Raw genomic sequence first — 14,093 nt, forward strand, 5'->3', positions numbered from 1 at the left:
TGAAGTCTGGGTGGAAGCCCCTAGCACTCCAGGCTGTGGCGGGCAATGGAGAAGTAGCCCAGGCACAGGAAGGGATGGGGTCCTGGGGCAGCCCTGGGTGGCTGCAGGTGGAGGGTCTTATGGGGGAATGAGAGGGCCTGCCCTGGGCACCCACCACCCTGTGTTTCCAGACCTCCACCCTCTGGGCCCACAGGCTGCCTGAAGACCTGTGTCTTCTTTCTGGCTGGTGTGCAGGCAGCTACCCTCTATCCACCCCTTCCCTCCATCTCTGGAAAGATCTCCAGGCCTAGCTCTTCTGCTTCATGCTCCACAGAACACGGGGCAGGAAGCCCCAGGTAGGTACCTGTGGCCATGGGCGGCTGAGTGGCTGAAGCAGTTCATATCCTCGTGGAGGGAGGAGGCCATGCCGTTGGCTTCGAGCATGCTGAGGAGGGGATCGGCGCCCCGGCTAAGCAGCAAGCTGACCAGCTCGTAGTTCCCTGAAAGAGATGGGCCAGGAATGCTTCCACCACCCACGTCACTGCCCCTCTGCTGGGCCTGTCTGAGCACTGAGCAACCATAGAAACACTGACGATGGAGTGAGGCGGAGCCCCTTGCAACCTGAAGCAGGGGTTTCAAGGCTTGCCATGGGGGTCTCTGTGTGCGGCTCAGCCAGGCAGGGCGACACTGTGAAGAGGGCCAGGTGGAACCGCAGGGCAGTCAGGGACCCTGGCTGGGCAGGGCAGCAGTGCACCTACCGGCTGCAGAGGCCAGCTGCAGGGGCGTCTCTGCATAGCTGTCTTCGCCACCGTTCACTGCAGAGCCCTCCACGTGGGCGCCAGCATCCAGGAGCAACTGCCAAGGCACAAGAAGGGCACTTGAGCGTGGAGGGGAGTGTCACCTGGGCCAGGTGCAGGGGAGGCTTTGGGGAGTGGCCTTTAGTTTCCTCCTGGTATGCGACCAAGAGCCAGCTCCCTCAGGCATCCGGAACTGTAGAACTCTTGGTTACCTTCACAGCTTTAAATGCTCAGAACCTTCCCCTCCGCTTTTTGTGGTCTTGAACCAAGCCCCTGAACTATAGGGACCTCTGAGCTATCTCCCCCTTTCAGTTTCCTACAAACTGGCCGCAGTGAAGAATAGAAGGTAGGTGTGTGCTAACTCGCTTCAGTCATGTCTGATTCTTTGCGACCCTATGGACCATAGCCTATCAGGCTCCTCTGTCCATGGGATTCTTCAGGCAAGAATACTGGAGTAGGTTGCCACGCCCTCCTCCAGGGGCTCTTCCTGACCCAAGGACTGAACCCACATCTTTTACGTCTTCTGCATGGGCAGCCAGGTTCTTTACCACTAGCACCACCCGGGGAGCCCAAGAATAGAAGGTAACACCGTCCAATCAACCAGGGGAACCTGAGGCTCTTGACACAGCAGAGGTTGTGGGAAAGGCAGAGCCAATAGGGTCAGAGCTGAGTGGGTGAGCTGGGGCAGGTATCTCAACTCCCCAATCCTCCGTCTCCCTCATCTAGAAAACGGGAGAGAGGCCTGTCTTGCAACATTGTTGGGGATTAAGTGAAGAGGCGCTCAATTCTCTGTAGGGCTTCAGTAACCAATGGCTTCTAGGGCTCTCTTCAAAGAGGTTCCATGAGCTGCCCAAGGCTGGGCAGTGCAGGGCTGGAGCAGAACCTGGCTGTCTGGGACACCAGGTGGCCTCTCCTGGTTCTGGCAAGGGCAGGCCTTGCAAGAGACAGACGGAGCAGGGCTAACAGATGCCAAGCGGTTCCCACTGGGCTGGCTGGCTTTGCCTTGGGCAGGGGTGGTGTCAGCACCATAGGTGACTTCAGTCCATCTCACCTTTCCTGACTGGCTGCTTTGGAGGGAGCCGCCTTTCCAACCCTCCCAGGTTTCCACAGACTGAGCCTCCTCAAGACTGTGCTTGAGCAATTAGGCCAATCCTACCCACCCCTCACCTGGGACCAGGTGTGAAGGGTCCAGGCTGACCTCTCAGTCTCCCCACAGTGTGGGTGTGGGGGTGGCTGTTGGCAGGAGGCTCTTATCAGTTAGACAGCAGCTGCGGCAGCACCGTCTGAGCCAGAGCACCAAAGCAGCAGAGGAAGACAGAGACCTGCCCGACAGGGTGAAACTGGGCACCAGTCCAGACAAGCCCCGGGCACAGCCCTGCAGGCCAGTCTGGGCCAGGGTGGAACTCTGCTCAAGGTCTCAGGAGGACAGTCACCGAAAAGCAGGCAGGATGTGGCAGCCAACCTACTGACCACCGGCTACAGAATCTCTCATATAGGCCAGGACTGTGTGGACAGCGAACAGGTCAACATGACCCCTGCCCTCGAGGGACCCGTGATCCAGCAGATGGCAAGGGTGTCATGCGGACTCCCAGGAAGGAGTTGCTGGAACCCTGCAGGCCTGAGGAGTGAAGGAGCCTGGGAGCCGAGTGGCAGTGTTGCCATGCCCCGTCCATAGCTTCCATTCCAGGCCTGCCCTGACCCTCAGCCAGCTACAGCTACCGGGGCCAAGGTGGGCACAGTGTGACTTGGCTGACAGGCGAGCAGTGTCAATCTGAGTCTTCTCTCAGGAACTGAGATCCTGAGAGACTATGGCTGCTAACGGAGAGGGGCAGAACCAGAAGGACTGCATGGTATAAGCCATAGAATTCATGAGGGAGTAAGAATAGCTCAGGGTTGGAAGGATGGTTGGAGGAAAGAAACACATCTGTTCAGATCTGAGCACATCTGCACAGATTCCAGATTCCAGCACACCTCGAGACTCACCCTCAGATGCAGAGAGACCAGGCAGGCCTGGTATCCTTTGGGCCTGCATCTTGTTCCCTAAAATCTCACACTGGAGCCTGCTCACATCCTGCTCACTAGAGCCTACTCCTTGGGGCAAACCAGTTGATCCTCTGTCCTGCTGACCCAGTGAGCTGGCCTTAACCAGTGTTTCTGATCCCACTTGACACATGTGAGGCTGGGGCTGAGCTTGGGGTTCAGCCCATCTGGCAAGCTGGGGGTGCATGGCACACCTGGCAGGAGCTCACCTGGACCACAGAGATATGTCCATGCAGCACAGCAAACGTCAGCGAGGTCCAGTGCCGGCTATCCGGGTGGATGGAGGGGTGCCTGGGAGAGTTGCTTGGAACCTGGGAAAATGCCACAAGGGATCAGTGTTTCCAAGGTGAGTGACAATCCTGGGCAGGTGACATGGGGCCTGAGCTAAGGGGGAGCCCTGCAGGGATTGTGGCCAGGAGTCAAGTGCTTTCTATATTCGACTGGCAACGTCTGCCTGGAGTACCTTGTGCGCAAGGCTCAAAAGGATGTTCAATTAGTGATGTCTGCTCTGGGCAGAGAGATGGCAGAAGGGGAACACTTTATGCCTCGGGAGCAGGTAGAGCAAGAAGTGTCTGGAGATGGTAGGGATGGCTGGGGACTAATTTGATAAAAGGGGAAAGGGGCTACAGGAACAGAATCATGGCCATTCTCTCCAGTGGGCTCCCCTCTGAGCTCACTTCTCTAGCAGAAAGCCCGAATCTTGAGAAAAAACCGTCTTTCCTAACTATGATCTCTGTGTATCTTATATTTCCAGTTCTCTGAGACATATCTACTCTGTTGTCCAAATCATCACAGCCAGCATGGACGATGAAGACCTTGGGGTGTTCTCTCGCTGGGTTGGGGGCCCGGGGCAGCCCTCTGGGGCTTTCTCACCTGGATGTCCAAGTTGGCTCCAGCATCAATCAACATCTGGACCATGGCTTCATCCCCAGCAGCACAGGCATACATCAGTGGCGTCATACCCTATGTGAAGCAAACGCACATGCTAAACTGTCTGGAAATAGAACATGAGGACACGTGTTCCATAGGTATCTGCCCTGGAAACCAGATAGAGGTCTCCTGCTTGACCAGCTGCTCATCTGGAACAACCTTGGGTCTTGTGCTAGACAGAAGGGGCTGGGCCTGCCCCTCCCAGGCTCAGGGGACATATGACACCTGAATGATGAGTAGGGGACATTTCCATGAGCACTACAGGTCATCAGAGGGGCAAAGGGCACAGGCCCTACAGCCAGACTCCAGTACAAAGGCAACCCCTGCTGTAAACTTTGTACAAGTTACTTGTACTCCTCTATGCCTCAGTTACTTTATCTTTAAAATGGGAATAACAACAGTATCTACCTCACTGGGTTGTTGTAAAGAGTAATGAGTTACTATGTATAAAGTGCTTGGCCCAGCTAACTAAGGATGAGCTAACTAATTAAAATAACACACCACCACCATCACGGCTCCCATGCTACACTGACACATCCAAGCCCGCCCCAGGCCCTGCACTGGTAAATCACCATGTGAAGAGCTTTACATGCATCATCTCATTTTGTGACCATGCCATCCTTATTGGGGAGGTTCTGCTATTATCCCCCCCTCACAGATGAGGAGTGGAGACGGGGACTGACTTGCCCCACAGTCACACAATATGTAAGAGGATGGACTCAGACGGAACGCAGGCCTGCGTGAGCCAAGAAGCTCTTCTCCCCGAGGCGTCTCACACAGGGTGGAGAGGCTGACGTGAACGTCTCATGCTGCGAGCAGTTCTGAGCTTTTCTGAAAGCTGAGGCCCAATCCCTACTCGAATTTAGGTGGGCGGTTAACGGAGCCACCCCCTGGCCGGGAATCTCCTCTGTAGCCAGTAACAGCAAAGGCCGCAGTGGAAAGCACTATTCCACAGCTGGATGCTGGCAAGCATTTGTCTGGAGCCCCGCGATGTTATTTATTAGGTTATTTTTGTGTAGACAGGATCTCCTTACCTCATAAATCCTTGCCTAGCGCCCAGAGATAAAGAAATGGCCCGAGATTAATCATGGCTGAGAGGTCTATCTACCCCACAGATCATTCTACAAACACCGAGGCTGAGGGAACAAACAGGACTGGGGCATTGAGAGAAAAGCCACCGAGCGAAAACCTGACTTTGTTTTATTCCCCTCGGCACAAGCTTGACTTCTTTTTTCTCCACAGGTCTGTATGTGATTCAGACTATAAGCCGTCGACACGTCCTACAAGGAGAAACTACTTTTTTTTTTGCATGTTGGTCCCTCCCCCTAAAAAGGTTAAATCAAGAGACACTGATGAACAGATTTCAGGGATAATCATCCTATCGACACCAACAGACATGGAGGCACCTTCAAGGAGCAATTACTAGGTGTGATGAAGAAGTCTAGGGGGCAGGCACTGCTATCCCACAAGTTGGATGCGAGGAGACAGGCTCAAGGGGTAAAGCAGCTTGATGGGAGGACTAATCTCCAGCCCTGTGAGGCTGGCGGCCATGGGCTTCCCCACGCCGCTGCTGGAGGAGGAAGACATCTCCCCCAGGATGAAAGCCCAGGAGCTCGCGTCGACACAGGCACCTTGGGGAGATGCGATACCCAGCCTGTCACCTCCTGGAGCCCTCCTGCAGCAACTCCCTCAGCTTCGTGGTTTCCCGTCCCAGCACGTGCCTGACTGTCCCACCCCGATGCTCTGGCCCCCAGCATCTCCCTTCCCCGGGATGCCTTCGCCCACTCCTCTCTGCTGCATCCACCCCCCACCCTCTCCCTCCAGCATGACTCGGGAAGAATCCTTCCCTGACTGCTCCTGCCTGACTTGCCAAAATCCACTGTGGCTTGGGTTCACCAGGCACCTCATCACAGCCTCTGCCATGTCACCGTCTCATCTGAGAGTGCTCCGTGACCTCTCAGCTGCCATTTAACTTCCCCCAGGCTTCTGTGTGGGCTTCCAAACTACAGTGCCATTACCCCGGGGAAGTTCACGCAACCGCATCAAATAAAAATGGCATCTCCCACAGGTGGGGAAGGGCCTGGGGTTGGCCTGCTTGGGTTCTTCTAATCCCAGCTCTGCTCCTCATTAGTTGTGTGAGCTCTGTACCCCCGTCTCTCTCTCTATAAAGTGGGGATGAATCCTACATCACAGGGCTGTGGTCAAGATTAAATGAGTTAATCTGTGCAAAGTGCTTAGAACAGTGCCTAGAACACAGGAAGTGCTGTATAAATGCCAGCTATTCACAGCAAAAACAAAAAAGAAAGCAGGTCAAAAAACTCCAGTCAAAGTCTGCCTAAAATTCCTCCATCGCCTCCAACACTTCCTGTCCCCTTTTCTGGCTTCATTTAACGCATCAGCACTTTTCACTAACATACTCTGCATTTCATGACTTTGTGTTTCTTAGTATCTGCCTCCTCCTCTAGCATGTTAACTCATGAAGGCAAGGATTTCTACTGGAGCGTGGCACACAGGATGCCCTAGTACAAGTCTCAGTGATAATTATCCCTAGCTCACTATCAAGCTGATTTCTCTGGACGTTCTCCCAGCCCTGCACCATCTGGGACAGCCTCCAGCCTTCCAGTGAGGGGAAGCCGAATGCCCATTACAAACAATTTCCAAGGTGCCTGGGAAGTCTCTTGAGGTGGCCATCTACGTAGGCAGCAGAGTGCGATTTGGGAGTAACCCGCTTCTTAGAAACACAGCTGAGTGGGTGGGTCTCAGGTCTAGGACAGAACAGACTGAACCACCAGTTACCGCAGTCGCTCATCACTGTGGACTCTGGTCCTGAGCCTGCCTGGTGGAGCACTCGGAACGCACCTGGTCGTCCATGGTGTTCACCCCGTCGGGGCCCAGGGCTTCGATTGCCTGGCTGATGAGGTCGGTCCTTCCGCAGTTGAGCATGCGGAAGCCCAGGTCCTGGTTGAATTTTTCAGTAGCCGCTCGGGCATCCAGCCTCCGGAAGGAACTGAAACAGCATTCGGGTCTGCGCAGAGAAGACCAGGTGTTTAAGCCTGGCTGTTTCTGCTAAGACATGACCTCACTACGAGAAGTGACACCGCTGTGCTAGGCCGATGTGCGGCGTGAGGATGGCGTGGACAGGGAGGACAGGGAATTACCATCTAATCGGCTGTGACTGGCCTTGTTATGCTCGGTAACAGGAAGAGCACACGCTTCAGCTTTCTATAAACACGCTAAAGAAGTGCTCTGAGCTCTTGGGAGCTGTCAACGATCAGGAATGAAATCCCCCACAAAATGATCTCTCAGGGGACTTTCTGAGGAGGAAGAAGCTCTGGTTGGGGCTTGGGCCACACACAGTACTCGGTTGTGTATTTTTTTTGGCATGGAGTAGGCTGTACTCGTTCTCAAGAATGGTCATTGAGGCCAAGTTCCAGTCCTCGATGCCCCATCCTCTCCCCTCCATGCTTCCTGGTGAGGCCCAGAAGCACCAAAGAGGTGGCAGAGAGTGGACCAGACTCCCAGGTGCAGACAAGCCATCCTACCAAGGACAGCCATGGTCTGCAGAGGGTGTGCCATGGGCTTCCAATAGGTGGCTTTTGCCTGGAGCCTTGATTGGGCCCCAGAGTAGAAAACATGTGTCACAGGACAAGGGCATGGCATTTACAATGGAGACAGAGAAGGGGAGGGCAAAGCGAGGCTCTCCCAGGTCAAGGATGGCCAGGGGACCGTCCCTCTGGAACAACTTCAAGAGGCCAGTCCAACACAACAGAGGCACACTGGGAAGGAAACTAAGGACTCAGGCTTGGGGCCACACATGCCTGGCTTCAAACTGAGGCATGGTCAGCTTGCTAGCAGAGCATCTGTGGGCAAGTTACTGCTCCTCCTGATCCTCAGCTTCTCCATCTGTAAAATGGGCATTAAAGCCCCTTCTTCTCTGAGGTTGTCAAAGGACTGAGAAAATGCACATAAAATAGGAGAGCTCAACACTGGCCTGCACCTAGGAAGTGCTCCAGAAAGTGGTGGCAACCACAGGGAGGAGGGCCCACTCTGCTGTGTACCCCAACAGCCCCGCTGTGAGCGCTCTCTCACCCAACATGCAAATGGAAGTCTGCTCTGTGCCAGACCCGTGGCTGCGGAGGACACACTGGACAGCAGCCCAGGTCCAGAACAGATCAGCTCTAACAGGTGGGCTCACAAAGAGCGCGCCTTAGAGCAGATCCAATGAGAGGGCTGCAGCCCCTGCTTTCGGCCCCCTCCCGATCCAGGAGAGTGAGGGAGCAGCGGGTTTACCCCGGCCCTCCCCGCCTCGCTCCTGCCCGGTTCCATACTTGAGCTGCCGGGGCTCGCAGTCCAGGCCGGGCAGCAGCAGCCGGGCCGCCTGCCGGATGTCGCCGCTGTCCACGGTGAGGCTGCGGCGGTGCTCCGCGTACGTGATGGCCACACGCATCCACTCCATCAGCGGTGGCAGCAGCATGAAGGGCCTGGGGGGCGGCAGAGAGAGAGAGAGGGTCAGGCCTGGGCAGGCGCCCCCTTGAGCACCCCCTTCTCAGGACAGCCATGGAGGCTGGGCCCACCCCCCATAGACCTCTGTGAGGGGAGAACCATGAGGTGTGGAGGGGACCTGACCTTCCTCCTCAGGGAGACCCCGATCTGTCCCCTTCCACAGGAGCTCTGTCAGGGCTTGGAAGGAATTCCTGTCATGGGCCACGAGCAGAGCCTGAGGGCCTCAGGTGGCCCAAGAGGAACTGGGGACTCTTGCCCCCTCCACAGAATTCAGGCGGGCCCTCCAGGGTGCTCGGGGGCAGAGGAAAGAGTCCCACAGACCCTGGTGTGCTGCTGAGCCCCTTCATCACCACAGACAACACCCCGAGGCGGTTTCCTTCTTTACTTGTGAGACGAGGTGATCCCCACCTCTCAGGACTGCTGGAAGGCCAAGTGAGATGACGCATATCACACTACAGGCATGGCTGACAGCCGCTCCCTCAACTGACCCCCGGGCTGAGGTGGATCTAGTCACTTCCTGTGGCAGGCTGGGCAGCCCCGTGGTGCTCCAGGTCCTCCAGGGAGGGAGCCCTGGGGCCTATGTCACACCATGGCCATGGTGTGAGGCAGCTCAGCGGCCGGGAGAGGCAGCTCAGCAAGGCTTCGGAGCTACAAACTCAGGGGGCACCTGCCGCGGGTGTTTTGTGGGCCACCAGGGGGAGCCATTCACAGGAAGGTGACTACTGCCCCCTGGTGGAGCAATATGGTGGCTCTGCCACTCAGAGCTGGTCCCTGCCCTCCCCACCAAGCTGGACTCCTGTCTGTCTGTCCTCTGCCTGTTCTGGTCTCCAACAGTGAGACCTCAGAATGCTCCACAGCCTAGCAGACCTCACGTTGCAGAGGGGCCCTGACAGCTGGTCTTGGCTTCATGCCTGCAGCCCCCATTCACACACCCCCAACTTCCTCTGATACCCTGGGCTCCTCATGCGTTAGGTCCCTGCTATTACCATCTTTCCCTCAGACAGGCAGAGAGGTACTCTGTCCAGGAGGAAGACCTCCATCCTTTCTCCTCAGCTTCTGAGTAAACCACCTGCAGGGAATGTCCTCACGAGACTTCTCTAAGGTTTCCAAAAGCTTAGGTCATCTTCAAAGTTTTCAAAGCTTCTCTCCTTGCGGGCAAAGGATGCCTTTTATTTATTTATTTAATAAGATAATCAGAAGGGGTTTGTAAAAGTGGCTCATTTGGAAGTTATTTTGATGTCCTGGTTCTGGCGTTCTGAAAATACACCTAGATTTGAATCATTTCACTGGTGCACTGTGTGGTTCATCACTCAGTTGTGTCCAGCCCTTTGCGACCCCAGGGACTATAGCCAAGCAGGCTCCTCTGTCCATGGGGATTCTCCAGGCAAGAATACTGGAGTGGATTGCCATGCCCACCTCCAGGGAATCTTCCCAACCCAGCGATCGGACCCAGGTCTCCCCATTATGGGCGGATTCCGTCTGAGCCACCAGGGAGGCCCAAAGTGTGCTACCTGTACCAACTGCTATGATGACAAGGTGGCCAAAGGCTGGGGAAGGCTTGCAGCCCTGGCCTTCAGGGATGCTCAGAACGTCACCCCAACTTCCTTTCCAGCCCTGACTCAAACCTTTCATCAGGACACACCAGACCATCAGGCATTCATGGTTCCCAAACCCACCCTGGCTGTCCCCATCTCCTCGAAAGAATGAACCACCTCTCACCTCTGCTCATCCAGATCCTGTTTATCCTTCAAGGACTGGTTCCAATGCCACTTCTTTCTAGAGGCCTTCCCACATCCCTTCTCCAGTGAAAATACTCTTCCTTCTCCAAGATCCCTTAGAACTCTATTCGAGAATAAATATGTCTCATGTTCATGACTAGACTATTTCTCTTTAGACAAGAATGATGCCTCTACCATCCCTCTCCAAAGTATACCCGGCATAGGGCCTGGACACAACAGATCCTCAGTTAAGTTGAATACTGAAAGGATGGCTAAGCATCAGGAATGTGGCAGAATACATCCGAGTTTTCAGTTCTGGACCAAGTCCTCTTTCTGCCCAGAAAAAAAAAAACAAAACATGTACTTTTCAAGGGCACAATGTAGACTAGTTAAGAGTGGGAAGCCAGGACCTAATGGGGAGCTTGTAGAATCCAGGAAGGAACCACAATTCGTTTGTGAATTACCCTCCTGTTTATAAGATCTTCCTTGGTTGTGAATGCCCATTTGAATTCCCCCCAAATATTTTGGAATTTTACAGTTCTTATACCACAGTGCTGCAAGGTAAGCTTAGAGACATACGTCTACATATCAGTCCTTCTGATTCAAGGGGAAGGCTTTATTTAATCCACCAGCACTGGAGACTGAAGGGTAAGCAAAAAGATAGTTCACGGATGTGCCAGCCATTCTTCCCTATTGTGGCCAACAGCCAAGACAAAGAGCCAAGTGTGGCCACAAACGCTCTGAGCAGCATCTCCCAGCTGCCCTACGGGAAATCCGAGAGGGAACTCAGGAAACCATGAAGTCTGATTAGATGGTGTCATGATGCATTCCCCAGGCTTGTGCCTCTTACAACTCGGCACGTGAAAAGATAGAGTATTGGTAACTGGTGGGCAGATACTGGGGACTGGTTCATTAAGCCTCCAATTTACCAACTTAGCTGGAGATGTGGAAAACTGAAAACTACATTTCGCAGACTCCTTTGTAATTAGACTTCACCATTAAGACATAGCTGCATGAGATCTGATAAACGCACGTAACGCGGAGGTCCCCTTTGTGTCTTCTTTGCTTGGTTCTACCAGCAGACCAAATCATAAAACAGGAGGTATTACTCTCCCCTTGTAGAGCATTCCAGCGTCCATTTCCTGACTTCCTGAGTGCTTCAGAGACAGCAGTACTGCTACTGAAGGCAACAGCCAAACCTTCTTGACTCCAGCTTCAATCCTGAATTGCAGTTTCTGGGGTCATCTCAGAGGGAGAAACCCTCCAAATAGCAAGTTTTGTATTGTTCTTGGTTGGAGTCATTCCTGGAGGTTCAGCCTTAGACCTGCTCCTTGAGCCCACACAATGATTCTTTTGGCACATAATTCCCTACATTGAATCCCTTCTTGTTGAAAACACCTAGGGTGGTTTCTGTTCTTTGAATTGCACACTGATTAATATTCTCAACATACAAAAATACTCCAGGGTTAAAGCTATCATTATGCCTCTGACTGGTGCCCACTTGTCCACATCCAAGGCCATTGCAGGCCCCCAAATGACCCTTTCAGGCCTTTCTCCTTGGCCTACCCACCAGTTGACCTGTGGCCCATAGGAAAGTAAAATGATGAGCAATTCATGGACTTTCTCAATAACATCCTTCCCTTGGCCTGTGGGTTCCAGGCTACTATTTCCTTTCAGGTTATTTCATCCAGCCCATTGGGCATGCTGAGAAGCTGGCCTTCATTACTGGACATTCTGGAAAATCCCCATAAAAACTCCCATCTGTACTGGCCACGGCTGTGATCTAACACAGGGTGAAAGGACTCCAGAGGAGCAAGGCTGGGAATGATTGGCTATGCACCGTCCCCAGGGGCTCTCTGGTTCCCTTCCAGAGAAAAAGGCCTGCTTTTCTCTTTTTGCCTTTTCGCCAGGCTGCGGTTGGCCGCAAGCCACTGACTGTCCCCTGTGCTGGGCCTGGCACCTTGGACTAGTGGTTCTCAAGTGCTTTGGTCTCAGGATCCCCTTTGTACTCTTACAGATTATTCATGCCCTCAAAGAGCTTTGGTTTATGTGTGTTGTTCTATCGCTAATTACTGTATCCGAAATTAAAACAGAGAACTTCAAACCTCTGAATACACATTCTGTCAGCCATCAGAGTGATACTGTGCTTGTATGTCACACAGTCTCTGAAAAACTCCCCAGGGACTTGTGAGAAAATGAGTGAAAAGGCAAATAACATCTCATTGTTATGAAAATAATGCTGACCCTGGGGCCTCCTGAGAAGTCTCTGGGACCCAGAGGGTCCCCAGACCACACTTTGAGAACTGCTGCGTTTACAAATGCAGCCTTGCCCTGGGGCAAGGCTGCTTTCAGGCATGGGGCTGGCATCCCACCCCAGTCCAATTCTAGAATGGTGTGTGGCGTACATGCACACTCCTGGCTTAAGGGTCTGAGGATTCTACACCGAATCTTCACTGGGAGAAAACCCTAGTTTCTAGAAGCCACTGAATTGAGTCTATAACCTTGGGCATATCATTACCTTCTTTGGGCCTATTTTTCTTTTAAAGATGGGGTTAGGTTGGTGGTTTCTAGACACTTACCATCATGCGAAACCCTTTTGCTGTTATTTCACAGCCTCCATAAGATAAAAGCTGTACCTTCTGTACAGAGATCAAGTACACGGGCTCTTGAGGGAGACTGCCCTAGGTTGCAATCCATTGCACTCTTGATGAATTAAATTATAATCCTGTGCAAGTTATCTTCTCTCTCTAGACTCAGCTGTCCCATCAACAAAATGGGTATCAATAATAGGGCCACCTCATAAGACAGCCAGAAGTATGTACATAAAGTGCTTAGCACATGGTAAATTCTTGGTAAAGGTTAGCTGTTACTATCACTTTAGTGTCTGTTAATAGAGAAAATACATAATAGCAGAAAAGGCTACAAGAATCTATTAAATGCCTCAGCTCCAGCCTTCATCAAGCCCAGCCAATTCCCTCTCCACATCCCCCAACCTTCCTGCAAGTATAAACATGCAAAGCTTGCAAAAGCCTGCCAGTGAGCTGCCCACCACCCACTCCACCCCAGCTCATAAAACAGAGCAACAAATGCAACCACTATGTCGAGTGTGATCTGGAGACTGTTTCTGGCAGTGCAGGGCCTTGGCCGTCAAGAATCCTAGACGGGGGAAGGGGCAAGGACAACACAGACCCAGGAGCTTCGGGGTCATGAACAAGCGAGGGCGTGAGGGGGTAGGCACGGGATACTGTGAGGGACCTGCAGTCCTCAAGGGCTGCTGGCGGCCTAACCTCGGAAACACCACACATACGCTTGCAAACACATCCGGTCGGGCTGCTACTGTGACAAACAAGGCCGCTTAAAAGGGTCACCGACTCCAAGCATTTGTCTTTGTGTGCATAAAATAGCAATTCACATCATGAGGAGAACTCATAAAATATAGCAAAGAAAGTGGGCCTTTAACAGGAAGTGGGGTGAGGAGGAGGAAACAGAGGCCCGGGAGGCCCAGTGTCTCGCCTAAGGTCACAGAACCTGTCAGCAGCAACAGGGAGACCAGCTCCAAGCGTCGTGACTCAGTTTCTCTTCTCCCTCTTTAATCAAACATTTGAGCCTGAGTATATCAAGCCAACAGGCTCACAAGGCCCCTCACCAGGACCAGGCCTGCAAAAGCCATTTTTTCCCATTAAAAAAGAAATGAAAGAGAAGAAACTTCTTAAGGCCTTGGTTTTAAGAGGTCCCTGCAGCCTGGGAAAAAAAAAAAAAACAAAAAACAAACCCTGCCCCACTCAGCAAGCGTATGATTTATTGGGATTACAATCCCATAAGCGGTGTCTTAACAACATGAAACAGGAAACGCCTCCGATTTCCAGCTCAAAGCAGGCTCTGTTCTTCCTTGAGGTGGGCAGGGGCCTTGGGGAGAGAGTCAGGTTGGCAGAACTGGAGGCCCAAGCATGATAAGACCTTGTGCCTCTGTCCCCACTGGGCAGGCCAAGTCTGGGGCCAGTAGGTATGTCCCCTCTGTGCCCACCCATGAGGACGGGGTTCAAGTATTCAGGCAGGCGGGTCTGGGAGGTGCCCACTGGCTGGGTAGGCCCTCGACACCCGGCCTGAGCTCAGCCCTGGGAAACCT

General features: G+C 53.2%; 1 protein-coding gene across 1 annotated transcript in view; it reads right to left on the bottom strand.

Moving 5' to 3' along the window:
• The window catches only part of ABTB2 (ankyrin repeat and BTB domain containing 2), a 183,314-nt gene that overhangs the window by 14,482 nt on the left and 154,739 nt on the right, over positions 1 to 14,093 (bottom strand). The window contains exons 4-9 of the mRNA XM_052652239.1: positions 8,075 to 8,227; positions 6,606 to 6,771; positions 3,690 to 3,779; positions 3,026 to 3,127; positions 738 to 834; positions 344 to 479 (exon numbers count right to left, since the gene is read on the bottom strand). Coding sequence (XP_052508199.1) covers positions 344 to 479; positions 738 to 834; positions 3,026 to 3,127; positions 3,690 to 3,779; positions 6,606 to 6,771; positions 8,075 to 8,227 — 744 coding nt within the window. The remainder of the gene's footprint in view (positions 1 to 343; positions 480 to 737; positions 835 to 3,025; positions 3,128 to 3,689; positions 3,780 to 6,605; positions 6,772 to 8,074; positions 8,228 to 14,093) is intronic.

Source organism: Budorcas taxicolor, chromosome 15, assembly GCF_023091745.1.
Source record: "Budorcas taxicolor isolate Tak-1 chromosome 15, Takin1.1, whole genome shotgun sequence".
Lineage (NCBI taxonomy): Eukaryota > Metazoa > Chordata > Mammalia > Artiodactyla > Bovidae > Budorcas > Budorcas taxicolor.